At 48.3% G+C, this 27,033-nt stretch overlaps 3 protein-coding genes across 3 annotated transcripts in view; all 3 read right to left on the bottom strand.

Moving 5' to 3' along the window:
* Nucleotides 1–2,592: 2,592 nt before the first annotated feature.
* Nucleotides 2,593–13,551, bottom strand: Pigt (phosphatidylinositol glycan anchor biosynthesis class T). Its single transcript, XM_042694612.1, has 12 exons — nt 13,332–13,551; nt 13,026–13,203; nt 9,763–9,890; nt 9,355–9,455; nt 9,112–9,198; nt 8,533–8,620; nt 8,330–8,427; nt 8,076–8,241; nt 7,255–7,455; nt 4,050–4,215; nt 3,853–3,936; nt 2,593–3,237 (listed from the first exon to the last, which is right to left on the bottom strand). Exons 1-12 carry the CDS (start codon nt 13,516–13,518, stop codon nt 2,985–2,987), a joined length of 1,737 nt encoding a protein of 578 aa, XP_042550546.1. The 5' UTR covers nt 13,519–13,551; the 3' UTR covers nt 2,593–2,984.
* A 6,822-nt stretch (nt 13,552–20,373) lies between these two features.
* On the bottom strand, nt 20,374–23,118 carry Dbndd2 (dysbindin domain containing 2). Its single transcript, XM_042694424.1, has 3 exons — nt 22,980–23,118; nt 22,647–22,784; nt 20,374–21,034 (listed from the first exon to the last, which is right to left on the bottom strand). Exons 1-3 carry the CDS (start codon nt 23,116–23,118, stop codon nt 20,826–20,828), a joined length of 486 nt encoding a protein of 161 aa, XP_042550358.1. The 3' UTR covers nt 20,374–20,825.
* Sys1 (SYS1 golgi trafficking protein) overlaps nt 23,043–27,033 on the bottom strand; it is a 26,815-nt gene continuing 22,824 nt past the window's right edge. The window contains exon 4 of the mRNA XM_042694426.1: nt 23,043–23,126. Coding sequence (XP_042550360.1) covers nt 23,120–23,126 — 7 coding nt within the window. The 3' untranslated portion in view covers nt 23,043–23,119. The remainder of the gene's footprint in view (nt 23,127–27,033) is intronic.

Below are 27,033 nucleotides of genomic sequence, written 5' to 3'. Positions count from 1 at the left end.
GGCTAAGGATGAGGCTCACACCGTCCTGGATTTGCAACTGAAATCTGGTTGTTACCCTACCTGTTCTGAGGCCCTGTTCTGAACCGATGTTTTCATCCTTCCAGGACTGGCCTGGGAAGGCCTCAAGGCTGGTGTACCCAAAACTTCCCAGAAGAGCCGTTGGTCTGACCTGCGGAACTGCTTATAAGAAGCCGGGGCTCTCAGGAGCCCGAAATGGCCTACCAAATCTGCAGGCCTCACCCCCTCCTCCACAGGCCCCCCCAGCCCCCTGCCTCCGGATGAAGACTGGACCCACATTCTACCTGGGGAACCCAACCCAGCCCATGACACATCAAGGAGCAACTGAGCCTGTTCCTCTGGTCCTTTCCCAAGGCCACGGCCTTGTGCCAGCCCTGTTCTGGCCCAGGCCAGGCTTTCATTTGGTGAAATCTCCATGAGCATAAAAAAAAAAAAAAAAAAAAAAAGCACCCTAGCCCTGGGTGCAGGAATAAAAGACTGCCCCAGTGCTGACACACCAAGAACTGCAGGGCTCTCAACCTACATGTTTGGTAGCCTGGCCTACTTAGCAGCAAACTTACTGCGTGAACTCATGCACCATTCACATTCCGTCTTCAGCTACTGGAATGCAAACTACATGCCAGGGACTGCTCCCACACACCGCCACTCCAAAAGGCAAAAATCCTTGCCCTCACAGAGCTGTGTTTCAGGGAGGAGGAGTAATTAACAGTTTAGGTACACAGTATGTTCCTTGGTGGTAAGCGCTGCAGAGGAAAACAATCAGCAAAGGCAGCAGTTTGTGAACAGTCAGGAACAAGGTAGGGCCAGGGAAGACCTATTTAAAAATCGGATAGGAGGTGGTAAGGCGCATTCAAGGTGTGGGAGAGAAGGATCAAGAATGCTCAAAGGTTTAGGCTCTGGGCGATGGAAAGATAGGATGAGTGGCTGCTGACAGAGGTGACTAGAGATGGACAGGTTTGGGGCAGGGATGGAGAATGCCTAAAGTTCAGTTTTAGAGACTTTAAACCCGAGATGCCTATAGCTATCCAAATGTGGGTGCCAAGTAGGCCATTGGCAGAAGTCAGAGAGGTCTGAACAGAGACAGGCACTGTCAGTGTGTGGATACCTAGAATGTGATAGTAGAGGTGGTTCCTAGGTGCTAATGTGGTGGGGGAGGGGAGGTAGTGGGGAATTGGGGACCATAAAAGCCATCCAGGACCTGACTTAGACAAGCCCTCTTATCCAGCCACTGCATTCTTACCACACTCTCAGCCTGTTCTTTACTGCTTGGGGAGAACGCTCACAGAAAAGCATCTTGACCACATTGCTTTCACTCACGATCTTTCACCTACAGGCATGCACACACATCCTCTCAGCTCTGAGGGCTCATAGAAACTGCCTTAGTGACCCAAACAGGGGCCACAAAGACACCACTTCCAACCTTGTGTCACACTGCTGTGCACACACTGGGGTGCCCCCTGCCCTCTTCCCACCCTGGATCTCAGATCCTAAGGCAGAACGGCTGCCGCCGTGGATGGCACTGGCAGCACGTCCTGAAGCGGCGCCAGGTCCTGATGAAGCAGCCCGAGCATGTAGGAACACAAAGTCAACGCAAGTACAATGACACCAGGTAGTAAGGAGCATGGAGCAGTAGTGTGTGTGTGTGTGTGTGTGTGGTAGGGGGGGGTTGCAGAGGGGCTGTGGGAGCCAAGGGGACACCTACAACAGCCCAGGGTGTCAGGGAGGACTTCCTAGAGGACACAACATCTCACCTGGCTTTGTAAGTAAGAGTGAGCCAGACAGGTGGGGGGAGGGACGCCATCGTTAGCTTACACAGTTGATGCCAAGCACGCCAGGAAAAGACAAGATGAAAGCGGGGGAGGCCTGCCTGAAGACCAATTTCACAGGAATCTGGGGTTATATAATAAGCAGGGAAGGTGGGTAGGGACAGGTTTGATCCAAAGGCCCGGCTTAGAAGCCTGTGGGTGGTCCTGTGGGTAGACCACCCACAACCCAGGCTCCTGATGAGCCTGTTAAACATTCAAAGACCTGGCCACATTATCTATGCAAGCACACAGGAGACCAAGTGATTCTGATGCACACTGCAATTAAGAGAACCACGTCTGCCTCTCCCTTTTCTCCTGGGGGAAGGGGACTGGTTTTCAGGGCCCTCCAAAAGCAGGATTCATTTCCAAGGTAATGGATTAGGATTACAGCCAAACCCAGGGAGTACTGGGAACTATGATCAGACCAGGGTGGGGCAAGAAGGCGAGCAGGAGAGGAGGAGAAGGGATTTCTAACAGGGGTAGGAAGAAATGAAGAGGGGCACCAGCAAGCAGGCCCTCGTCCCTAACTTCCAAGACCTCAATGGGAAGAGGCAAAGAACCAGGAAAACAGCAACTTTTGTTATTTTGGGGGGGGTCCAGTTGTGGGGCCTGAACTCTGGGCCTGGGCGCTGTCCCTCAGCTCTTCAGCTCAAGGCTAGTGCTCTACCACTTGAGCCACAGTGCAACTTCCAGCTTTTTCTTCTTATGTGGTGCTGAGGAATTGAACCCAGGGCCTCATGCATGTAAGGCAAGCGCTCTACCACTGAGCCACCTTCCCAGCCCCAACAGCCACTTTTTTATTTCACAAGTAAATCTCACCCACCACAGTGATACAAATTCTTCCACACACCCAGTTACCCAGCTCAGTGCTCCCCAGAGAACTTCCTGCAGCGATGAGAATATCCTTCCAGGCTATCCAAAGCAGCTACTGAGTGCTTCAAGTGTGGCCAGCGGAGGAAATACACTTTTAAGTTAATTTAAATTTAAATACATGTGGCTCGTGACTACCAGGCTGGACCACACAACTCTAGGCCTTGTCCGGTCCAGGGGTAGCTGGTTGGAAAGCCAACTCTGGAGAGAACATGGACAGAAGAGCCCTGGGAGTCATCACCGCCCCTCTACAGGGAGGGGTCCAGCTGCAACTGCTGAAGAAGGAGTGTCTCAGAGAGGGGGGACACCACGGAGACGCCGGATGATGTTGGCTAGCTTCTTGGCCAGGCCACCTGTGCTGGGTTCCTCAATGTGGAAGGTTCGGGTGAGGAGGTTGTAGAAGGAGCCGTAGCACACGGCCACCACAGTGCATGTGAGGCAGATCACGTTGTAGGGCATGCTGAAGTCTGGCGTGGGCAGGTTCACCAGCAGCGGCTCTGTGTAGAGCCGCACAAAGTAGCTGGAACCATCGGAGACTGGGAAGCTGGTGAGTGGAGAGGCTGTGGTGAGGCATGGGGGCTGCTTCACCCCATCACCCCAACCTTGCTGGGCAGCTGCACTGAACCCACACTGCACTCAAAGGGCTCCCAGAGTTCTCCCAGCCTCGAAGCCTTTCAAGGAAGGCATCTTACAGGAAAGCTCAATACACACATACGCCAGACCACAGAATGGGCTGTGGCCAACTGAAGCCTTCACTTGGCTGCCTATTTCTCAGTGCTCAAAGAAGCCTTCCTAAATAATCTACTGGTTCAATTCCCCATCACTCACAACCTTCCCTCCACAACAGTTTGACATCGGACAGTTAGCACAGAGAGATCAGGGACACACTATGTCTGGTGTTCTCTGCAGCCCCCACAATGCGCTAAGTACTCCGTGATTATTTGTTAAGAGGATCCATGAGTAAATTTAGGCCATCAATACTGTGATTCTCACCTACTTATTCTAGAAGCACTTCAGAATCATTTTAGCAAATCACCACAAATTTTATAGGTCACCAGGAGCTCTATTAGGACTGAAGAGGTAACACCTCCATCAACCTACCCTGCAGAGGCCCAATCATCTGTGTAATGCCCAGCAGGTAGGGTGTGCTCACACTTACAGGGTGTTGAAGAGAGGGCTCTCTTCCCAGTCTACAGGCTTGGCTGCCACCACGCTGGGCACAAGGGCGCTGAGGACTGAAGGGCTGCAGAGAAGCAAACAAAAGGCTTATGCTCTTCACTGGCTTCCTAGCCAAAGGGCAAGAAGCACAGATTTGAGTGGGTCACAAGGGTGAGGGCATCTGGGGGTGGATCCCACCTGACATAGAAGCCGTGGTTGGGGTCTGGAGTGTACTCGGTCCACTTGAGCAGAGCTCGCTCAAACTGGATAGAGACCTTGGTAACTGAGTTGGCTGGCAGCTGAATCAGCATCTCCAGGAGGTGGGGCTGTTGCCGATCCTGAGCGGGCTGGTAGTGGATGTAACCTGGAAGCAGGTAAGGGCCACCCAGACTTTGTTGCTATGGCTAGACAGCCAATATTTCCTACCACTTTCCTTGGAGGCCACAACCTGGATGTCTACCAGGGTAGACTTTGGACAATAGGAGGTAGGGCTGGCTAAGAAAGAAGCAGGGTCTCAGAAAAGGGAGAACGTTTTCAGGGCAGCAATCCCAGGACCAGCAATCCCAAATAAAGAAAGACTTGTGAAGAATACAACAGACGCTGGGGATTTGTGGCTCACACCGGTAATCCTAGCTACTTGGTAGGATGTGATCATTGGGATCAGAATTCAAGAGCAGCCTGGGTAGAAAAACGTTTGTAAGATCCCCTTCTCAATGATGAGTTTGACATGACAGTGCATATCTGTCATCCTAGCTATAAGGAAGCCTAACACAGGTGGATCAAACTCACGTGCAGGCCCTGGCAAGAAGTGAGACCCTATTTAAAAAATGAACAAAAATCAGGACTGGAGGCATGGTTTGGCAGAAAGAGTGCCTGCTTGGCATTACAAAGCCCTGAGTTCAAAACCCCAGAACAGAAAACAAAACAAAACAAAACAAAACAAAAAACCACTGCAGGCTACTTAATCGATCTTCACATTGCTGAAACTGGGGCACCAGTCACCAAGTGCTTGATGTGACACAAGATGAAGTTCACAGAATCACTTGGGAATTTTGCCAAAAATAAAGAACATAAATCTAATCAAGTTTCTAAATCTAACCACTAATACACAAGAAATACAAGGGAATGAGGGACATATTAAACACTAGCACGAAGACAAATCTAGAAAGTAGAACATTCTGTGCAATAAATGACCTATTTTCTTCAACAAATAAAATAGCACATTTAAAAAAAAAAAAAAAAGCATGTGAACTGAACTGTTATAGATTAAAAGAGACTTCTGACTGAGGATACAGCTCTGGAATAGCAAACGTACCTAGCAAAGGCCTTGGGTTCAATCCTCAGTATAAGAACAGGGGAGAAAAGAGAAAGGAAGGGATGGGGAGGAAGGGACAGGAGAAGACAGATGGAAGGGGAAGATACAGGAAAGAGAAAGAGGAGAAGGGAAATACGGAGAGTGGAAAGGAGGAGGGTAGAGAGAGAAAAATGAAAGAGGCCATGAATAAAAGTGACAGGAGGTGCCAGGCGCCAGTGGCAGGGGTTGAACTGAAACCCCTTTGCGCAACTACTTAAAGATAATGTAAAAAATAAATTTAAAAATTGCTGAGTGCCAGTGGCTCAGGCCTGTAATCCTAACTACTCGAGGCTGAGATTTCAGGATCATTCCAATCAGAAAAGTCTCTAGACTCTTATTTCCAATGAACTACCAAAAACTTGGAATAGAGCTGTGGCTCAAGTAGTAGAGCTCTAGCCTTGAGCAAATGAAGTTCGGAGACAGTGCCCAGGTCCTAAGCTCAAGCTCCAGAACTGGTAAAAATAACTTTTTAACTAAATAAAAAGTTAAAAAATACCCAGGCACTGAGCTGGGCGCCAGTAGCTCACGCCTGTAATCCTAGCTACTGAGGAGGCTGAGATCTGAGGATCACAGTTCAAAGCCAGCCTGGGCAGAAAAGTCCATGAGACTCTTATCTCCAATTAACCACCAGAAAACCAGAAGTGGTGCTATGGCTCAAGCGGTAGAGTGCTCATCTTGAGCTGAAGAGCGTAGGGATAGCACCCAAGCCCAGAGTTCAAGCCCCATGACCAACCAAAAAAATAAAAATAAAAAAAATACCCCGGAACTGGTGGCTCATGCCTATAATCCTAGCTACTCAGGAGTCTGAGATCTAAGTATCCCAGTTCAAAGCCAACCCGGACAGGAAAGTCCGAAAGACTCTTATCTCCAATTAACCACCAGAAAACCAGAAGTGGCACTGCGGCTCAAGTGGTAGAGCGTTCATCTTAAGCTGAAGAGCTCAGATAGTGCCCAGACCAAGTTCAAGCCATATGACCGACAAAAATAAATAAACAAATAAACAAACCAAAGTTAAAAAATAAAGGTGACAAGAGACTAGAGACTACCGAAGGTATCTTCACTTACTCTGTTTGTGTAGATGTTCAAAATTCTCCAAAATAAAAGGTAAAACACTGAACAAACATAAAAATATAAAGTACCTAAGTAGGATGTTTGAAATACAGATTTTGAAGATGGTACAAATAATAGGACTGAAAATATGTAAAACCATTAACTAGAGGTTTGAAAGTATGGGAAAACAATAGATGTAAGGAATTTTCAGTTTAGCCCCTGGGATATGGTGGTACAGCCTCTTTAAGAAGTCCTTCTACAGGGGCTAGGAAGGTGGCTCAGTGGTAGAGCACTTGCCTTGTATGCATGAGGCCCTGGGTTCAATTCCTCAGCACCACATAAGCAAAAAGAAAAAAGCTGGAAGTGGCTCTATGGCTCAAGTGGTAGAGCGCTAGCCTTGAGCTGAAGAGCTGAGGGACAGCGCCCAGGCCCAGAGTTCAGGCCCCACGACTGGACCCAAAAAAAAAAAAAAAAAAGTCCTTCTTCCTTATCAGCATCCATACGCCAAAGAAAAACAAGTTTAGTGCTATGCTGGGCACCTAATAGGAAGCTCTCAGCAAATCTTCATATGAAGAAAGATCACAGAAAATAAAAATCTCCCAAATGGCACCTCTTTACCCACCCAAGAAAATGAAAAAGCACCATCTCATCCCTGCCACCTTTTTAGTTCCCATGACCTGTTTCTCTTGGCGAAGTTTTTCTCTATCTTAGCATCATAAGACACAGGATATGCCCACGGGTCCAGGGAGAAGGAGACAGTGAACATACCGAGCTGCTCTCCTGACACTGTCCTCCTGAGAAGCGTCAGTAGCATGTGTCCTAACTGTTCTTACTTCAGTCACTTACTTCTCAATCTGGCCCCTGTTCCACTTTTCAAATGACTCCTAACTCTATGCCTGTGGAAGCTTTTAGACATAGTTAAGAAGTGAAAGCCTATGGACACTGGAGAGAAGGAACGGGAGAGGGCGAAGGAGTCTGGGGTGGGACTCAGCTCCTTACTTGGTTTGTTCTCCTTGCCCTTGGAGGTGATGGTGAGGGTGTGCACGTACAGCCGCAGGTACCAGGGCACTGCATCCAGGAGCAGCACGGGAAAGGCCCGGTAAGGGTGAGTGTTGTACAGCAGTGTGCTCAGCTCTCCCTTCTGCAGCCCATAGCCACTCACGTATCGCTGAGCATGCAGGAAGGGAACTGGCGGGACCTCTGCATAGAGAAAAGTCAACACTTAGTTGTTCTTAAAGAAGCCCTTGAACCATGTTCGGGGTGCCAAGCCAGAGAGTAGTTGGGAGAAAGCTTTCGCATTAGATCTGGGCAAACTGGGCTACGAAGCATCCCTGTTTTCCATAGCCAAAAGCAATGATAAGGGGATTACTACTATTAAGAGCTTATGGGCCCAGCACTGACCCCCCCTCCCAAGCCAAATGAGGTGCTCCACCACTTCCCTTGGCAATACTAAATACAAGTAACTAACTGATGCTTCCCCTTGTCACGCAGTTTCTTGTCACACTGTGTCTTCTGGCTTTTTCACCACTCTATGACTGGTGCATAGTAGGAATTAAACATATCTCATTAATTGAATGAATACATAAATAAACTTCATATCTTACATGAAATACCTCCTTCAGTCCACTGTGCTGCAGTTCTGGACACTTAAGGCTCAATGGGCTTAGGACTTTAGTCACAGAGCTTGGAAAAGGCAGGGTTAGAACCAAGATCCCATGACTACAGAGACCTGGGTGTTACGTACACCCTATGACCTTATAACAAAGACATAGGTAAGTCTATGTCTGAAGCCTGCTGCCTAGGGCCCATCCTTCACTTACCAGTCTCGGAAGGTCGCTTCCACTTGAACTGGAGGTTGAGGTTTCGGGAATTATTGACCATGGTTGGGTCAAACAGGTCATAGACAGCATAGGTCTTGCGGGTTCCTAGGATGACGTCCTGGTATGTGGTAGTGGGGGGTGGGTTCACCTCCAAAGTCTCATTGTTCTGAGAATACAAGGGCAGGCTTAAACAGCAAGCAGGGGAACAAGGTGGCTTTGGGGAAGAGGGTGTATGCATGGGGACACATTGGTACCTGGTTGAAGCCAGTGATATCCACATAAACTCGGCTCTCTGAAGCCAGCGGACAGGGCTCTGTGAGAGTTCGGGAGAACATTCGGAAAAGGGACCAGTCTGAGAAGCAAAGAACAGGGTTGAGCAGGGGCTGGGGATGGACCTGGACATGGGTAGGGCAGGATTGGGACAGGTAGATAGAGATGAACTGTCAAAGGAGTTTACCTTTCATCCCCTGCCCCGTGATAAAAGTGTCAAATACAACTGAAAGGGTCTGCCTCAGCTCCCAGGAGATGCTGGTACAGCGTGCATCCTACAAGAGTCAGAAGGCATCCGTGAAGGCCATCAAGGACTTGGCCTGGATACAGTCCCTGATCTTTACATCTTTGGATGCATTTGCTCTGGACATTACTGAGGATTTGACCCTGACCATACACTGGGCTGGCAGCTTTATGTGCATCAGTTTGATGAACTATGCCAACAACCTCAGGAGCTGATTCTCCAATTATTCTCCTGGGACAGATGAGGGGAGGAGGCCCATGGAAATGAAATGATTCACTCAAGGTCATGCCAGCTGGCCAGTGATATAGCCAGCAGTTTCATTTCCATAGCTGCCATTCCAATTCGTGGTGCTCTGGGACACAGATTTATAGAGTGCTCTCCAGGCAATGGCTCAATTTTCCTGATACACAGGCAACATCCCACAAAATCAGCATCAAAACTGCCACTTACTACTCAACCTGTGCTAATCTTTACCTCCTGCACCTTCTCTCCGACCCCAGATCTCCATTCCCCATGACTTACTCTACAGATAGGGCGGATATGTATGGCCTGGGAGTGGTAGCTGGTGTGGAACAGGCGATCTGCCTTCAGTAACACAGAGAGGCCTGCCTGGAAGAGGCAGGAAGAGATGAAGGGTCAGCACCCTGTGTGGAGCATCTGGCGTGGGATGCAGTCTCTTAAATACATCCTGGTTGCTAGGTTGAAGAGGCTTCTGTTAATTCCATCTCCTCTTTAGGGCTCTCACCCTATACTGAGCCCACTCACCTTAGAACTACAAGGTAAGAGCTTCTTCCATGGAGTGAGGTTCTCGGTACAGACAACTTCCCGTGGCAGCACAGCGTAGCGCAGGAAGTAGTGATCAGTGTCTGTGGAAGACAGAGGTAAATCTAGGGTGGCCTCAGGGCTCTGCCCCTCAGTAGCTACACTCCAGAAATACTCCTCTGGCTCCCCATACTTTAGCACCACCACCCAAACAGACCCAGTTTGGGGTGGGACTCCCTCCCCTTGGGGAGAAGGCGATGCAGAGTCAGCAGTCTTGGGGAACCTTCCTGAGCCCTGTGGATGTACAGGGCTTAGGACCTAGCCAAGGCATAAGAAGGAACTGTGGAAACAGGAGGCAAAGGTTTGGGCAGGTACCAGGCAGAAGAAAAAGGCTGCAGGGGCTTATCTCACCATTGGCCAGCCCCAGGGGTTTGAAGGAGGCAGTGGGAGTGACTGTGTTGGTCGAGTCAATGAAGTTGAGAGAGGCACAGAAGATCCCTGAGAGCACATTACTGAGCTCCTTCCAAGATGTGTCCACACTGGATAGAGACACAAACCCGCTCACTGTTCTGGGGCTACCTCTGCTTCCTCATACAAAGCCCACAGTTAGATATCATGCTCAAGGTAGCTGGCTACATTTTTGGGGAAAGGGCAGGAGTACTGGAGCCTCCAACTTGCTAGGCAGGTGCTCTAACGCTACATTTGCTCACCCTCCCTCCATGTGCTTCCCCTTCTACCTCCTCACCAAAGCGTGTTTCCACTTTGGTATTTATTTTGAAAAAAGTAATTAGTTGTTTAGAGGAGTTACACCTTTGGATTCCCCCTTAAAGATACCATCCTTAAAAAAAAAAAAAAGATACCATCCTTTAGTTAGTTGGTGTGTAAATGCATAGAGCCCTGTATGTTATCATACATGTTTGTATTTTTTTTTTTTTTGGTCGGTTGTGGGGCTTGAACTCTGGGCCTGGGCGCTGTCCCTCAGCTCTTCAGCTCAAGGCGAGTGCTCTACCACTTGTGCTACAGCGCCACTTCCGGTTTTCTGGTGTTTTATTGGAGATAGGAGTCTCACGGTCTCTCCTGCCCTGGCTGGCTTTGAACCGCGATCCTCAGATCTCAGCCTCCTGAGTAGCTAGGATTACAGGCGTGAGCCACCAGCGCCCGGCCCACTTGTTTGTATTTTAACTTTAGCTTCCACATATGAGAGAAAACATGTATCATTTGTCTCAGAGTTACTTCGCTTTTTCTTCCTCTTCCTCCCCCTCCTTCTCTTTTTGCTGGTCCAGGGCTTGAACTGAGGGCCTAGACACTGTTCCTGAGCCTGTTTGTGATCAAGGCTAGCACTCTACCACTTCAACCACAGCACCACTTCTGGCTTTTTCTGTTTATGTAGTACTGAGGAATCGAAACCAGGGCTTCATGCATGTTAGGCAAGCAATCTATCACTAAGCCACATTCTCAGCCCCGACTTTTTTAAGCCCATCCATTTCCCTGCAAATGACATAACATTATTCTTTCTAATGGATGAGTAAAATTCCATTGTGTATATGTACCATATTTTATTGATCCACTCATCCACTGTAGGGCATCTGGACTGTTTCTGTAACTTGGCTATTGTAAACAGTGCAGCAATGAACATGGATGTGCAAGTATCTTTACTGTATCCTGACTTGCAATGCTCTGGGTGGATGCCCAAGAGTCGTACTGCTGGATTGTAAGGTAGTTCTATCTTCAGTTTTTTGAGGAATCTCCAAACTGCCTTCCAGAATGGTTATCCTAGTTTACATTCCTACCAAAAGTATAATAGGGTTCTTTTTCCCAGCATCCCTGCCAGCAACTGTTATTGTTCGAATTCTTGATGCTAGCCAATCTTACTAGAATGTGATGGAATCTGGATATTGTTTTGATTTGCGCTTCACTTGTGGCCAGGGACGTTAGATGAGGAGATGCATTCTTAACAATTAGGCTTGGTGATGGAGTTAGAACACCATTGCCCTTGCTCAGTTCACTTTCTGGTTTCATGCTGCTCAGCCCCTTCTTCCTTGATCGCCTGCTAAAGTTCCTGTGTCCTCATGGATCATTGTTCTGATGGTTCTTCTTGTGCGGGAAAGCCCTCTTCACTCTTCTTGGCCCACCTTAAACCTTCAGCTCTAGTCCTTGGCTCCTCCTTCAGGAAACCTTTCCTCCTCTCCTCGAACATACCCTCCCCTGCACTGCTACAGTTCTGAATATCTAAGCCTCTCACCAGGTCCCTGAAGGAAGATCGCTAGGTAGCAGCAGCATCTTGTCCTAGGTACCTTTTCTCTTCAACTAGGTTGTGAGTAATGTGAGTAATTTGACAAAGACTAGTCTGGGCTACCTATGTACTTCCCATACCAGGAAAAATGTCCCACATTTTGGAGCTGGTATCAGCGCACTGATTTTCCCTGAGTTTACGCAGCTGGCAAAAAAACAGACTGGGCCCTGTGAATATGCTGGGCACGAGGGTTACTCCTGGTTCTACCCTCAGAAACCTGCTACCTAAAAATCTCACTGAACAAAGGAAAAACAGCCATTCTATGACCCTATGCAAGCGTCAAATTAAAATAAGGTGTTTCTGGGATGGAGATGTAGCTCATTGGCAGAGCTCCTGCCTGATACGTTTGAGGCCCTAAATTCAACCCTCAGCACTGCAAGTAAATAAATTAGGTGTTGTTTTCTCAAATATCAAGAGACTTATTCTCTATAATAATAAAATCCATAAAACTTAATAAGCACTAGAACTTAAAATAACAGCTCTATAGCATGGGCAACTGTGAGCTAAGGGAGACAATACTAGCAAAACAGATAACAAACAAAAAAAAAGGCAGCAGGTTAAGTGGGAGAATTCCAACAAGTTTAAGGCCAGCAGCCTGAGCTACATAATGCGAGACCCTGCCTGGAAAAGAAAACAAACAACCGGACACAGTGGCACTCAGAAGATTGAGGAAGAGGGTCACTGAGTCTGAGACCAGCCTGGGCTATATAGTGAAATCCTGTCTTAAGCCCCTCTTACTGCAGGCCAATTCTAGTCCACACATCATGTTGGCATGGATGGTACTTTTTTTTTTTTTTTTTTGCCGTCGTGGGCCTGAACTCTGGGCCTGGGCCCCGTCCCTGAGCTCTTCAGCTCAAGGCAAGAGTTCTACCGCTTGAGCTACAGCACCACTCCTAGTTTTCTGTTGGTTAATTGGAGATAAGAGTCTCTTGGACTTTCCTGTCCAGGCTGACTTTGAAGAGCGATCCTCAGATCTCAGCCTCCTTAGTAGCTAGGATTACAGGCGTGAACCACTGGCACCTAGCTGATACTTACTTTTTAATGAAGGACTTATCTGTTTAAAAGTTACCCATTTTGCCTATTTGTTATGTCTTTACATCCAAAACAAGAACCAATCATTGCTTATCTGTCACTGTAGGGAAATACACGTGTATTTCAGACTCAGATCTGAAAGTACTAGGGGAGGGAAGTACCCTTTACAAAGTAAAGAAAGCTATTCTGTGGTACTAGCATGTCTTACTTCCAAAGCCAGCAGTAGAGCCATAGTATCCCTGCCCACCGGAAGCACTACCCCTCAAGGACAGTGGCAGAATGGCAACCCCTGCCCCGCCACACCCCCCCACCCCTATGACCCCCAACAGGGCCTACGGTGGGCACTCACTCAGTGACAGTGTCTTGGAACCAGACCCAGAGCTCTGCACCTGAAGGGGCCTGCAGAAAGGGTGGCCCCCAGTACCGGGTCCTCCAAAAGCCTTGCGTGAATGACAGGTGCAGCTCCCTCAGAGAGTATTTGGAGATCAGCTGCCCCAGGGCCTTGGGGAAGAGCCTGTAATGAGACACTGGAGAGAGCGAGCAGCTGAGTGGCGACGCCCACTGGACGGGACCCCCCTGGGCGACCGCGCCCCACCTCTAGGGACAGGCCCTTCCCCACGCCCAGCAGGTGCCACGGAAGTTTTTCGGGTCAGACCTCCTTCCCGCTGCAGCTCCGAATCCCAGCGTGTACGGAACTGGAACGTAGCGGCGACGTCCCCGGAGGGCAGCGGGGTGATGACGAGCTCCTCCCGCAGGCTGTCGCGAGGGGGCTGCGCGCGACCCCAGGTGCCCGGTCCCAGGAGCAGTACTACCAGTAGCCGGAGCGGCATGGCGGCCGCCATGGCCGCAGCTGCTTCCGCCTCCCGGCACTGCCCACTGCCACGGAAAGCCCTCATCCAATAGGAAGAGGAGGTGTGGGAGGGACTTCCGCTATTGTGCCGGAAGTAGGGCTTGCGTTACCAAGGTTACCGCCGGGAGGGACCGCGGGGGTCTTTCCAGGGCCGCTCTGGGAACCTGAAGGACAGTGGGCGCGCGGCGGTGGTGGGCGCACCAGAAGGCGCTTAGTATACGGAACACGGCCATTGTCATTTGCTAGTTGAGGAGACAGTGAAAAGGTCAGTGACGTTCATCAGGTCACACTGCCGGGCTAGCGCCGCCCTCAGCCTCTCGAGACTGGGAGTCGGGGTGGGGTGCCCGAGCTTTCCTATCAGCCCCATAAGCGTCCTTGTGTCAGGAAAGCTTACAGCACCTGGACAGTGAACGTGTTTTCCCATCGCCTAGATTTCACCATTAGCATTTTACCGTACCTGATGTTTATCACATCCATCTTTAAACCCTTTGATTCCTTTAGTCTGCCTTATTAGTAGTAGTAGTATTTGGTGGTACTGAGGTTTGAACTCAGAACCTGGAGGTTGTTAGGCGGGAGCTGAACTACCTGAGCCACACCTGTTTTGATGCATCTAAATCACACATGTTAGCACACTTCTTCCTAAATAGCTCGAAATGCGTATTAACTCAAATATTCATGTCTCTCTCTCTCTCTCTTTCCTGCCCCAGCAAGCTTTGAACCATGATGCTCAGATCTCAGCCTCCTGACTCAGCTAGGATTACAAGTGTGAGCCACCAGTACTGGTTTTAATGTTTTTCTTTTGGTGTAAAATTAATATACAGTAAAATGCACAAATTTGAAATGTACTTTCACAGTTTGTCAAAAAATTAATTAAAAAAAAACCACATTCATTAATGTACCTCAAGCAAGTGGATTACTCCAAAACCTGGAGCTGGGGATGTAAGGCAGTGATAGTTTGTCTACCTTTATGCCTAAGACTTTGGGTTCGTACAAACACACACACACACCAGAAACTTAAAACTCCAGGAAGATGGATAGTGTTTCTTCTCAGTCAAACCCTACCCCCGTACCACCTTCAGAGGCACCCAATATGTTCTGATATTTTCCCATAATAGACTTGATCTAGAGCTAAATAAAAATGAAATCACCATATCGTTTGCAACTTTATGTAAGACTTCTAATGGGGGGAGTAGTGTCTTTGAGAATCATTCATGTCCTTGGATATATCAGCAGTTTTTTTTTTCTTTTTATTGCTGTGCAGTATTAACAATGTGGATAAGTCATAGTTTGTCCATTTTTCTATTAATGGACATCTGAGTTTTTGTTTTGCTTATTGTGAACAAGGCTGTTAGTAATCTGTACAAATGTCTTTGTAGACCTATATTTATTATATATCCTTCAGGCAGATATTTAGAATTGCGGTACCAAAGAGGTGTGTTGGGTTTTATAGTAACTATCAGATCTTTCTCAAAATGTGACATTTATTCTTGTACCGATAATATGTGAGAGTTCAGGTGGCTCCACATCATTGACCATGCTTGGTGTTTGTTCGGTGGTGGTGGTGGTGGTGGTGTTTGGCCAGTCCTGGGGCTTGAACTCAGGGCCCAGGCCCTGTCTCTGAGCTTCTTTTGCTCAAGGTAGCATTCTACCACTTGAACCACAGTGCCACTTCTGGCTTTTACTGTTTTACTGAGGAATTGGACCCAGGGCTTCATGCATGCTAGGCAAGTACTCTACCACTAAGCCACCTTCCCAACCTGTTTGGTTTTTTGTTTTTTTTTTAACAAATTTTTTTTTAAAAAATTTGGTCTCAGCTACTTGGATGTATATGTAGTAGTATCTCATTATGGTTTTAATTTGGAATTTTCTAGTAACTAATGATATTTAGTTTTTTGTTTTGGTTAGTCATGGGGCTTGAACTCTGAGCCTGGGTGCTGTCCCTGAGTTCTTCAGCTCAAGGCTAGTGCTCTACCACCTGAGCCACAGCGCCACTTCGCTTTTCTGAGTAATTTATTGGAGACAAGAGTCTCATGAACTTTCCTTCCCTGGCTGGCTTTGAACCGAAATCCTTAGATCTCAGCTTCCTGAGTAGCTAGGATTACAGGTCTGAGTCACCAGCACCTACTAAGTATCTTTTTTTTTTGGTTGGTCATGGGGCTTGAACTTATCACGCTTCTCAGGCACTATTCCTGAGCCATTTTGTGCTCTAGAGCTCTACCACTTTGAGCCACAGTGCCACTTCCAGTGTTTGGGTGGTTAATTGGAGATAATTTCACAGACTTTCCTGCCCCAGCTGGCTTTGAACTTCCATCTTTGGATCTCAGCCTCCTGAGATTATAGGCATGAGCCATTGGCACTCTGCTTGGTTATGTTCTTATCCATTGTGTATCTTCTCTTGTGAAAAGGCCTGTTAAAATCTTTTGTGTCTCCTTGTTTCTTACTTTGTTGCTTCTACTTTTCTTACTTTGTCTTACTTGCTCTTATTTGCCTTATTATTGAGTTATAGAAATTTCAATATTAAATTCTTTTCAGTTTTTCCACCTATCCTATGGAAAACACATTAATGAAAGATTTTGTAAACAGTGTCTTGGTAAATCTCAAATCTATGAAACAAATAAGGTATCTCTTGATAGACTTCCAACCAGAAAAGAAGTGTCAGAAAGATGTCTTTTACTTCATGCCCTCATTCTCCCTACATCCAATGTTCCATCCTCCATTAGACATAAAGAGGAATGCCATAGTTAGATTGATGTGGGTTCAAATCCCATCAGTTATGCTGATCATTTTGTACTTGTAGGCTTTTCTTTTGAAATTGCCTGCCCTCATCATTCAAGACCCAGCCACTCCCAGTGAAGACTTGCCTTCCTTCTCATTCTCTAGTGAACTACAGTCCTCATCCTCATCATCTTTCTAATGTTTATGGCCAGGTCTGTTCCTGGAAGAGATCATTGTCTTTCTGATGTCTATGCTGTGCAAGTGGGTAGCATACAGTAGTCATACTCAATGTTTAATGAGCAGAATAATAGAACATCATAGCAGAGATGTTTGTGTTCCTACGTGTCATGCTGCTTAAATTCTGTGTAGTCCTGGGAATTTCTGTAACATGAGCTTTTTAGGGAATCATCTGAGCTGTGACCCCTCCTATTTCCCGCAAAGCATAGGGTTCTACAAGGATGAGTTTGTTTGCCCTTCTCTCCAGAGCCTGTCATAATGTCTACTGGTAACAAGTCTATACAACAGAAAGAAACCACACTGTGGCTTGGAGATTAAAAGCTAGTCTCTATAACTCAAGAGTTGGCAACATACCATCCTCCCATCTCCAAGGGTACTATGTGCCCTTAGAAAATAGTCAGCTGGAGATGGTGACTCTGAAGGCCAGCCAACCCCCTGTGGTTTGGCAAGCAGAGAGGTCATTGTCTCCATCAGGAAGTGGTCCTGTGGTCTCAGCTGACCCTAGGCTTTTTCATACAGGGCTGGGGCTCAAAGCAAGTGAATTGAAGGTTTCCCAGAGACACACAAACAATTCTTCTCAAGAGGACTATAGATCTCTCTCTCCACACAGGCTCCCTCTCCCAAATCCCACAATCTTAGCATTGTGTGCCTGGGGTACTAAAAGACTTGTTGGCATGTTGATGGCAACCAAACTCATACAGCTTCCCATCATTTACTCTAGAGGAAAGCGGGGGGGGGGGGGGGGGGTGACCTGAGAACTGAGAAGCCCTGCATAGCAGAACAGTGGTGTCACAGGCCATAGCAGGCTGAGCCAGTCAAGGCAGGAGCTAAAGTCCTGCTACTCTGAAGGAAGAAAGGGGGAAAGCACAAGAGGACGTGGGACTATGCCACCTACATACAGCAAAGTCATAAACAACAGAAAAACCCTAGAGGCTAACATAAGACCAGGCCCTGGCTCAGCTTAATAAATGATCTCAACTTGGACCCAGGGGCTTTTGGACAAAAGGTATAAAGCCCACAAGCTTCCTGGAGACTGGGAAAGGCTGAAGGACCCTCCAGCTTCCTTGGAGATCCCACGTTGCTGTTTTTAAGAAGGGCATTTAAGAATGGTTTCTTACAATGGCCTCCTATAGGGTGACAATAAGCTCATACTATAGGAAGACAGAAATCCTGTCACTCAGCTTGTGTGACAGAGAGCTGTAAAATTTAGGCTGAAGCTCACTTATCCCATTGGTAGTATTCAGACATAGAAGGATGAGCAAAATGGAATGACTTTTTAATGTGAAAAACTGGTTATGTTCCTTAAGTCTATAACCTCTCTTTAATACAACAAACAATGGACGAGTTAATTCACATGCATGGCTATACTTACCAGTCAAATTGATAACTCATCTTTATTTTTCCAACTCAATCCTCTTGACCGAATTCCACATCCATGGGTTAAGATGCACCTAGTCAACAAGCCCTTCCCTTGGATGTCTCCAAAGCACTGCAAACTCAATATGTCTCAAAACCAAATTTACACCTTTCCCAAACCTGGTTCATTTCTAACCTCACCCATCTGGGTGAGGTGCCTCCAAACCATCCTGTTGCAGGAGAAACAATGGCAGCATACTTAACCCCTTCCTCTCACTCACCCATCAAAAATCTTTTGGAGGGCTGGGAAGGTGGCTCAGTGGTAGAGCGCTTGCCTTGCATGCCTGAGGCCCTGGGTTCAATTCCTCAGCACCACATAAGAAAAAAGAAAAAAGCCAGAAGTGGCGCTGTGGCTCAAGTGGTAGAGCACTAGCCTTGAGCTGAAGAGCTGAGGGACAGCGCCCAGGTCCAGAGTTCAGGCCTCACAACCGGACCCAAAAAAAAAAAAATCTTTTGGAGCTTGATGCTGGTGGCTCCTATAATACTAGCTACTCAAGAGGCTGAGATCTGAGGATTGTAGTTCAGAGTCACCCCCAGACAGAAAAGACTGTGAGACTATTATCTTCAATAAACCAGCAGAAGGCCAGAAGTGGACATGTGGCTCAAGTGGTAGCTGAACAGCTTTGAGTGAAAAAAGGCCAAGAAACAGTGCAAGACCATGAGTTCAAGCTCCCCCCACCAAAAAATAAATGAATCTTTTGGAATTGGTCTCCTAAGACTCTTTATTACGTCCACTTTTTACCCTTACCTTCCTTTTAGCCTATTTTGTTGCTGTTTTGAACTCTTAACTGGCTAGTTTTTAAGCATCTATTCTGGTCTTGTCCAATCAACAGGCTTCAGGGCCTTCCAGACATTCTTCCAGTTTATTCCTACTCATTGTCCAGGTTTTAGCTGAAATGGCACTTCCTCAAGGGCACCACCCTGGTGTCCACTCTGAATAGGTGAGCTGTTCCCTAGCACTAGTCAAAGTTGCAATTTTACATTTGGGCCCCCCCCAACACTATAAACTCCATGACAGTAGGGACTGAACCTTTCTTTTTTTTTTCCATAAGTAAGCTTTACATTTAATATTTACTGAATGACATTATTTATACCCTGCTTCAATCTAAGCAAGCTAACGCCTGTCCTCTGGGCCACCATTATCTCTTGCACAAATTACTGTTATTTATCTGTCTTAAGCCTGCTTCCTTCCAGCATATTCTCTACATTTCAGCCAGAATTAGCCTTTAAACAAGCAAGTCCAACTACTTGTAATCCTTCATTACTCCTAATAAAGTTCAAACTCTTTTAACATGGCCTCTAACATGACAACTGCTAATTACCCAATGAATATTGTCCTCTTCGTCCTTAGTAACAAAACTCTGGTTTTGTCAAGACATCAGAGTGCCCTACCAAAAGGGCCACCCTGGCCTTCCCAGTAGCCAGGGTGCTTCTTGGACATCTGTTGGGTAGTGCAGATATCACATAGATGCACTGGCACTTCTTCAGTGACTTGAAAGGGTTGTCTTTCCAAAAGTGAGAATATCTAAAAAAAAAAAAAAAAAGAAGCCATGTCCCTGTCTATAAATAATGTCTGCATGTGAAACATTTCCCATGTTACTAAGTTCTGGCCAATGAGATAAAAGTGAGTGCTCTTGCTTAGAACTTCCAAAAATGCTTCATAAGGTAGAAATACATCTCAGGCTGTGCCTACTTTGCCCATCCCCCATTTTTTCTCCTGCTTCCTGCCTGTTTCAAAGTCGTGATGGTGACTGGGGTTTAGGCAGCCATGTTAAGACATGAGTAATCAATAAGCATGCAAGTTATGTGCCTGGTATGCCTGAGCAGAACAAGCCAAAAAGAAGCCTGGAGCTCAAGTAACTACAGAGCCTTATATTCTGGATAAGGAAATGTATTTTTATCTTTTAAGTCATGATCTCTTACTAGTAGTCAAATGGAAAGCTAATACAGGCTTCAAAGTATTTTACACTGTGATCTTTATCAATCTTACCTCTTTAGGTTCTCAAATTCAACAACTTAACCAAATAGAATGCTTTTCAGTTCTTATTCTCTCCATTCAGTCTTCACAAACTGCTCCTGCCTGGATGGTGCCCCTTTCCCTGCTGCTTGGCCTGGAAACCCATAATCATCTTTAGATCTCTGCTTAGAATCAGCTCTTCAATTACCATGTAAGTTAGCAAAAGATGCCCCTAGTTCCTGGTACCAAAGTAATACCTTATTATAGTACTTATTATACTGGGAACTGTGGTATTTACTTGCTTTTCTCTCATAGATAGTAAAATCCATGAGCTCAGGGACACTGCTTGCCCTTGCTCAGAACTATATTCCAACCTAGTGCCCAGCACTAGTATTCAATAAATATTCCTTACCAATAAATATTTCTTACCAAAACAAATGAGCAATTAGGGATACAGTACTGGTTAGAAAGCTAAGGACATATACAGGGTTTGATAACTATTGAAATGTGAAGGAGATGGAATGGTTGGTATATTATTATTTATTATTTATACCGTGCCCTGTCAAAAAAAACAAGGAGGCAGGATAGCTGGAGTAGCACACACCTCATTTAGAGTGCTAAGTTCATGTCCACTGAGAGACACTGGTTGAGGAAACGCTACTGGAAGACTACAGGACAGTTTGGAGGAGGGAGGAACGCTAAGAAGAGAAGTGCATCTTGTCCTATCTCATCTTCCATCTACTCAGTTGCAAGTCCTACCTCAGGAATAAACCAAAACTGGTGGGAGGGTTGCCGCAAGAAAAGGTTAGCAATAAAGCAGAAGGAGGTTAATTCCCAGAAAGATACAATATCCCCCCATTCTCCTTTCCCAGTGCCAACTGCTAGTGTGTGGTCTTCTCTCAGAGTGCTCTGGCTGGCCTCGGGTCTCACAGGGAGAACAGCCAGCTGTGTCCGTCTGCAGGAGGGACCCACTGCTAGCTGCAGGTTCTGGTCTCTGCCCCTCCATCACTCCTGTCCTCCTCTTCCTCATCGGACTGTGCCAAGGGTGTATCTGCTCCACCGTCACTAGGATTTGGACTGCGCATGTTGGTGGAGGAGTCAGAGGACAAGGAGGAGGTCCGGGATGTGGTCCTGTCTGGCGTGGGCACTGGTAGGCTCAGCTCCTCTGCATGGTCACCCACTCCTGCACAGAGAGAAAAGTGAGTCGAGGGTACAATATAAGGCTTTGTAGGACTCTTTAAAGAGATTATCTGGCAGAGAAACTGAAAGGAAGAGGAAGGCAGGTACTTGTCAAGAATTGCTTTGTTGACTCCCAGCTCCTCCTGAACACGTGCTTCAGCTTTGGAGTCAGGTCATCCAGGTAAGAGTTTGAGTTCTATCTACATCACCTGCTCAGAAGCTCTAGGCAAGTCATTTTCCCTCTCAAGAACTCTGCTCTTCCTGTTAAGGAAGGGATAAAATATAAGAATGTGTATGTAATGGCCAGCATAGTAGGCCATCAATAAACAGTAGTTTTGCCAGTAATCTTAGCTTCTGAGGAGCCTGAGACCTGGAAGATCACGGTTCAATGTCAGCTCAGGTAGAAAAATCATGTGAGTCCCATCTCAAAGTAGCCAGCAAAATGCTGAACTACAGGTATGGCTCAAGTAGCAGAGATGTGGCTCAAGTGGTGCCAGCTGTTAAGCAGAAAGCTGACTAAGAGTACAAGGCCTGAGTTTAAACCCCAATGTAGTTTCAGCTGGACTTTGCCCAGTATTGTTTTTCTGAAAGAGGGTCTTTCTTCTTGCTCTGTAGTTCAGGATGGCTTCAAATTCAAGGTTCTCCAGAGTCCCCAGTCTAGGCATCATGGTTACGTGCCACCACACCTGGTTCAGTAGCACTTGTAAATAAGAGATTATCTGCCTTAGAAGTTAAGCATATGGACTTTGTAGTCAGATAACTTTTCCAGTTTCTGGCTCGTAGTTGAACTCTGAGATGAATTTCCTTCGTATGTGTGTGTGTTGAATTTCCTTCGTGTGTGTGTGTTTTACAGTACTGTGACCAAACTCAGCTTTATGCGTGCTAAGCAAGCACACACACTGAGCTACATCCCCTAACTTCCTTCTTTATAAAATGAAAGGAAAGGAGCCTTGCACTGGTGGTTCATGCCTGAAATCCTAGCTACTCAGTAGACTGAAATCTGAGGATCATGGTTTGAAGACAGCTCAGGCAAGAAAGCCCATGAGATTCTTTGTCTCCAATTAGCTACCAAAAAAGCTAGAAGTGGAGGTATAACTCAAGTGGTAAGCACTAGCTTTGAGCACAAGAGCTCAGGGACAGCACCCATGCCTTGAGTTCAAGCTCCAGAATGTGTGTGCATACACACACATTGTGTGTGTGTGTATAAATAAATAAATGGAAAAGACATTGTTAAGTCCACTAAAAAAAATAGATATAGATTACCTTAGTACAGTACTAGGAACATAATAAATATTGATCAGTAAATATTATGGTAACTAAAAGTGCTCAAGTTATCTAATGGAAACACTGTATTTTACATTACTTTCACAAATATAAAATTTAAAACGCTAAGGAGTTTAATCATTCCTAGAGTTTTGGATTGGGGATTTGTAATCCAGTTCCCCTTAGAATCAACTTCCTTAAAACCAGAACAGGCAGCTCTTTTGCTGACAGAAATACCCACTTGCAGTTCCTCTGTGTATTTATTCTTCCCCAGCCCAGCCTGTTGGCCTCATTTCAGAACTCCAGTGAGCTCTGGCTTACTGGTGCCCCTGTCCCCAAAGAGAGGGACATACCTGATGTCTGGGGGGTTGGTGGAGGATCTTCACAGGGTAAGAACACATCTGCTCCATCCTGATCCCCAAGATCAATAAGTTCTACTTGCTCCAATGTGTCCACATTCACTTCCATGGATGAGATACTACCTATGGGGGCTGTGGATGAAGAAGGAGGTAAGTCAGGAGCACCCAGGCTGGGGCTGATGGGATAATCAGAGTTACTTGTCAGATCCCAAGTTAGAAGCAGACTAGGCCAAGAAAACAAGAGGAGGGGCAGTCTGCGAGATTCAAGACCCACAAAGCATCCTCTCTATCCTAACCTGATTTCACTCTTAAGGACTTGAAACTTACGTCTTTGTGACTCAAGATGCAGGTGGGACAGTGGGAAGACAAATTCTGTCTCTGGCTGTAAAATGTCCTCGAAGAATTTCTGCCGTTCTCGAAGGCGGAGCTGCTGGCGCTCCAGGGCTGCCCGAGGATTTGGATCCATATCAGCCCCTGGAGGGTAAAGGAGCAAGGCAAGTACAATTGTGAAGAGGAGAGAGACCAGGGAGGCCTGGGCTTTGGGAGCCCCACTGCAGCCAGCATCCCAACGTTGAAACCTCTGCTTCCAGCCTCTGACACCTCTGGCCTTGGCTGTTTTTTCCTCTTCTCTAAAACAAAGCCCTAAAACAATGCTCTAAAACAAATCTCAAGTGTCATGCAGAGGCAGGGTCTGCCCTAGCTCCACAAAGGGGATGCTGGTTCCAGGCACAGGGAAAAAATCCTCTGTGTTCAGGGAAGGCAGCCAATGGCTGTCAGTACCATGCCCTTCCAAGAGGGTCAGAGGAGCTGGTCCTGTTTTACTTAATGGACTCAGCTCCTCTCAGGAGGCCAGGGAAGAAAACAGAGATGGTAGGGTAGAGTCTCCAGTTCCTCTCCGTGCTGCAACTGTTTCCTTCACATCCTTTGCCCTCTTTTTCTGTATACATGTACCCCATCACCACTATTCCCTTCACCCAAAACCCAGACTTGGCTAGCACTAAGGAAATCATGTTTCTGGCCTCAGTCTCCCATTTGAAACAGCATAATCTTCCTATCTGCCTGAAATGCAAGATAGAACTCATCAAGGTGAGCTGTTCAGGGAAGGATCGTTCATCCCTTGTCAACACCTATTTGTCCTTTCCTCTGACACATCTGTCTTAGTTCCCTGCTCGTCAGTGAGGAGCACTTGGAAGGATGGGCCCTGGTTCTAATCCAGTCCAAGCCTCTTGAGCCCCTAGAAAGCTGAGAGCTTTCTAGAACACCAGAATTCTGGGCCAGCCTAGGCCCTGTGCATACACTGCCATCCACTGGTTCACTCCTGGCACTCGGCTCGGAGCCCATCACTGGGGGTAAGGACCAGATCATCATCCTCAGCCACCTGATACACAGCAACCCTGACCTGCTCCACAGGCGCTGGGTCAGCTTCTGGGGGACCCCAACTCGAGGGCCCGGTAGGGCCGAGGAAGTGTGGGGAGTCTGGCAGGGCTGGCCCGGAGATGGGAGGCGCTGACGCTGACTCCAGGGAAAGGTTTGGAGCTGCCGCCCAGGTCACGCTAAAAATACCCAGGGCCCTGGGGCCGTCTGCGTCTAGGAGCAGGGGGGGGGGGGGAGCTCCAGAGCTTGGGGGGAGGGGGGAAGGGCTCCGGGACCCCCCTCGCTTCTCCCTTCCCCGGCAGCCCACCGGTCGCACGAGATGGAAGGGGCTGCGCGGGGGTGGGGGTGGGGGCGCGGGGCCAAAGGCAGGAGCCCAGGATTGTTTACGCGACCATAGGTGCTGGGGCGACACGGAGAGATTTAGGGGCCGGAGCCGGAGAAATGGGGAACTCCCTCGCCCAGCCCCACCCGCCCCGAGTACCAAGAGGCACGAATTCCCAAAAAAGGGACGCGCCGCGCCGGCGGGAGGGAGGGGGACCCCCCATCCCGTTCCACCGGCCCCTCCGCGGCACCTGCGCCCGCCGCCGGGCCCTACCTGCAGCTCGGCCCCGCTGACTCAGTCTGTCCGCTCCGGCGGGGCGGCGGGGGCGTGGGAGCGGGCGCGCCGGCCGGGGTGGGGCTGCGCCTCCGGGTCCCCCGGGGACCCGCGGCCCTGGGAGCCGGGAGCGCGGTGGAGGCGGGCGGCGGAAGTGGGGGAGGGGCCCTCGCCCGGCGGCGGGCACCGGCGCCCGGCCCTCGCCCGGCGGCGGCGGCGGCAGCGGCAGGCGGCCCCCGGGAGCGCGACTACTTGGACTTGCAGGGCAGGCAAAAAGTTGCCCGCCCGCATCCTTCCTCGCTGCGCCCCGCCGCCCCCCGCCTCGGCGCCCGCGGCGGTGCCTTGGCGGCGCCCCCGCCCCGCCCCGCCCGGCCCCCGCACACTTGCTGCGCCCCGACGCCGGAGCGCCGCGCCGCGCCCCGCCCGCCACCTCGCCGCACTTGCCCCGCTCGCGCGCGCTCGGCTCCCCCAGGCGAAGGCGCTGGGGAACCTGCCGGAGCCGGGGCCGACCCGCTGCCCCCGGCCAGGCAGGGCGCTGACCCTGGAACTCACCCGCCAGACCCCGACTCCCGGCTCCGGGACTCGACACAGCCGCCGCCCAACCTAGCGGCGCAATGGGTGGGGGGCCGAGCGGGCCCGGGCTGGCGGGGGCGAGCCGCCGCGCCGCGCCCCCGGACGCCGGCGAGGAGCCAGCACCTCCCTCCCGCTAAGAGGGATGCTGGACGTCCAGCCCGGCGGGGTGCAGGGGCGCGGCGGAAACTGCCCGGAAGATGTTTGCCCCCTTCGCACCACCGCCCAGCCCAGTGCCAGAAGTGCTCAGTGTGCCAGTCTCTTCTCCCCCCCCCCCCCGGCCCCTCCCGTGTCTCCTGAGCTCCGTGGGCCTTGGGACCGGCCAGCGGGAGTGGGGGGAGGGAGGACAGGGATCTCCGTGCAGAGTGCAGAAGTGCTCGATCACTAAGTGATTTGTTCAACAAACATCCTCTGAACCAGACGGGAACTAGCTAGCGAGGAGTCATCCCTGGTACCTCCCTCTCCCTTGCCGCCCACATTAAAATACACCTCTTCCTGTGGATTCTTTCCTAAGCGTCTTTCCGACCCCACTATTCCTCTCCCTTTCACCATCCTCTCTGGCTTAGGGTCCCATTGTCTGGTTTTCCGGTACTCGCTCAGGCCCACCTACACAGCTTGGCCCGTTTAGAGCACCAGTCTGTTGTAATCCCCTCCACTGTCAAGAACAAAATCCAGGTGCTCGTGTTTGAACAGCTGGAATCTTGAAGAAATTAGTTCAACGAGGGAGGGAGGGGCGCACATGTGCATTTTAAAAGAAGAGTGAAAAGTCCTGTCACGCCCAGGTTTTCTTCTCAGAACAGCACAAATAAGTAAGTCATTAACTCTTGTATTACTGGGATTCAAAGCAAGCCTATGAGATAAACAGAACAAGTAGCTTTCCCACTGGTTTACAAGTGTGGAAACTGGTTTGTGTGAACCAGTGCATGAAGGGTTAAGAACAAGCATTGTCCAGACCTCTTAGGGCTGTAAATTTGACTGCAGCCTCTAGCCAGGAGCTCACACATTCTCTGACCTTTTATTTCCTTACATATAAACTAGGAATGATTAATCCCTATAGTTTATGAGATAATATAAAATGCTTAGTTTAGAACTTGGGCACTTGGAATATGCTCTGTAAACCTTCACTGTTTTGACTGTGATGAGTCTTGAGAAAGGTAAGGAACTGCTCTCTACCCCACATTTCTAAAATTATAGGAAGGGATCCCTCATAGTTAGCGCTTTTAGGGAGATTATAATGTGTTAGTCACTATTATAAGTGTTTTACATATATTCTTACATGTCACTCAAAAATCTGGTGAGGTAAGTGCTATTATTATGTCCAGTTTTCAGACAAAGAGAGATATAGGACTGGGTGCTGGTGGCTCACACCTGTAATCCTAGCTACTCAGGAGGCTGAGATCTGAGAACTGTGGTTCAAAGCCATCAAGGGCAGGAAATTCCATGAGACTATTATCTCCAATTAACCCACCAGAAAACTGGAAGTTATGCTGAGGTTCAAAGTGGTAGAGCACTAGACTTGAGCAGAAGAGCTAGGGGTAGTACCCAGGCTCTGAATTCAAGCCCCACTGCCAACAAAAGAAAATAAAAAAGAAAGTCATATTTTTCTCATTTTTAATCATTCCAAAAAAATATGAGGACTTCTATAAGGTTAGTAGAGGAGCTGGAATTTGAACCCAGGGGTAGGCTGCTTCAGAGACTGCTTGTAACCACTACTCACAGGCTTTTGCCTTGGTTAAGTTTCATCTTCCAAGTAATATTTTAGTAAGTTTGATCCCTCTTTCTCATTAGTGGATGGAATAAATCTGTGTTCCCATTTTCTGGCACAGAAGACTGAAGCCCAGT

The sequence above is a fragment of the Dipodomys spectabilis genome, unplaced genomic scaffold (genome assembly GCF_019054845.1).
Source record: "Dipodomys spectabilis isolate Male_0828 unplaced genomic scaffold, ASM1905484v1 ptg000175l, whole genome shotgun sequence".
Classification (NCBI taxonomy): Eukaryota; Metazoa; Chordata; class Mammalia; order Rodentia; family Heteromyidae; genus Dipodomys; species Dipodomys spectabilis.
This window is presented reverse-complemented; position numbering and strand designations above follow the sequence as displayed.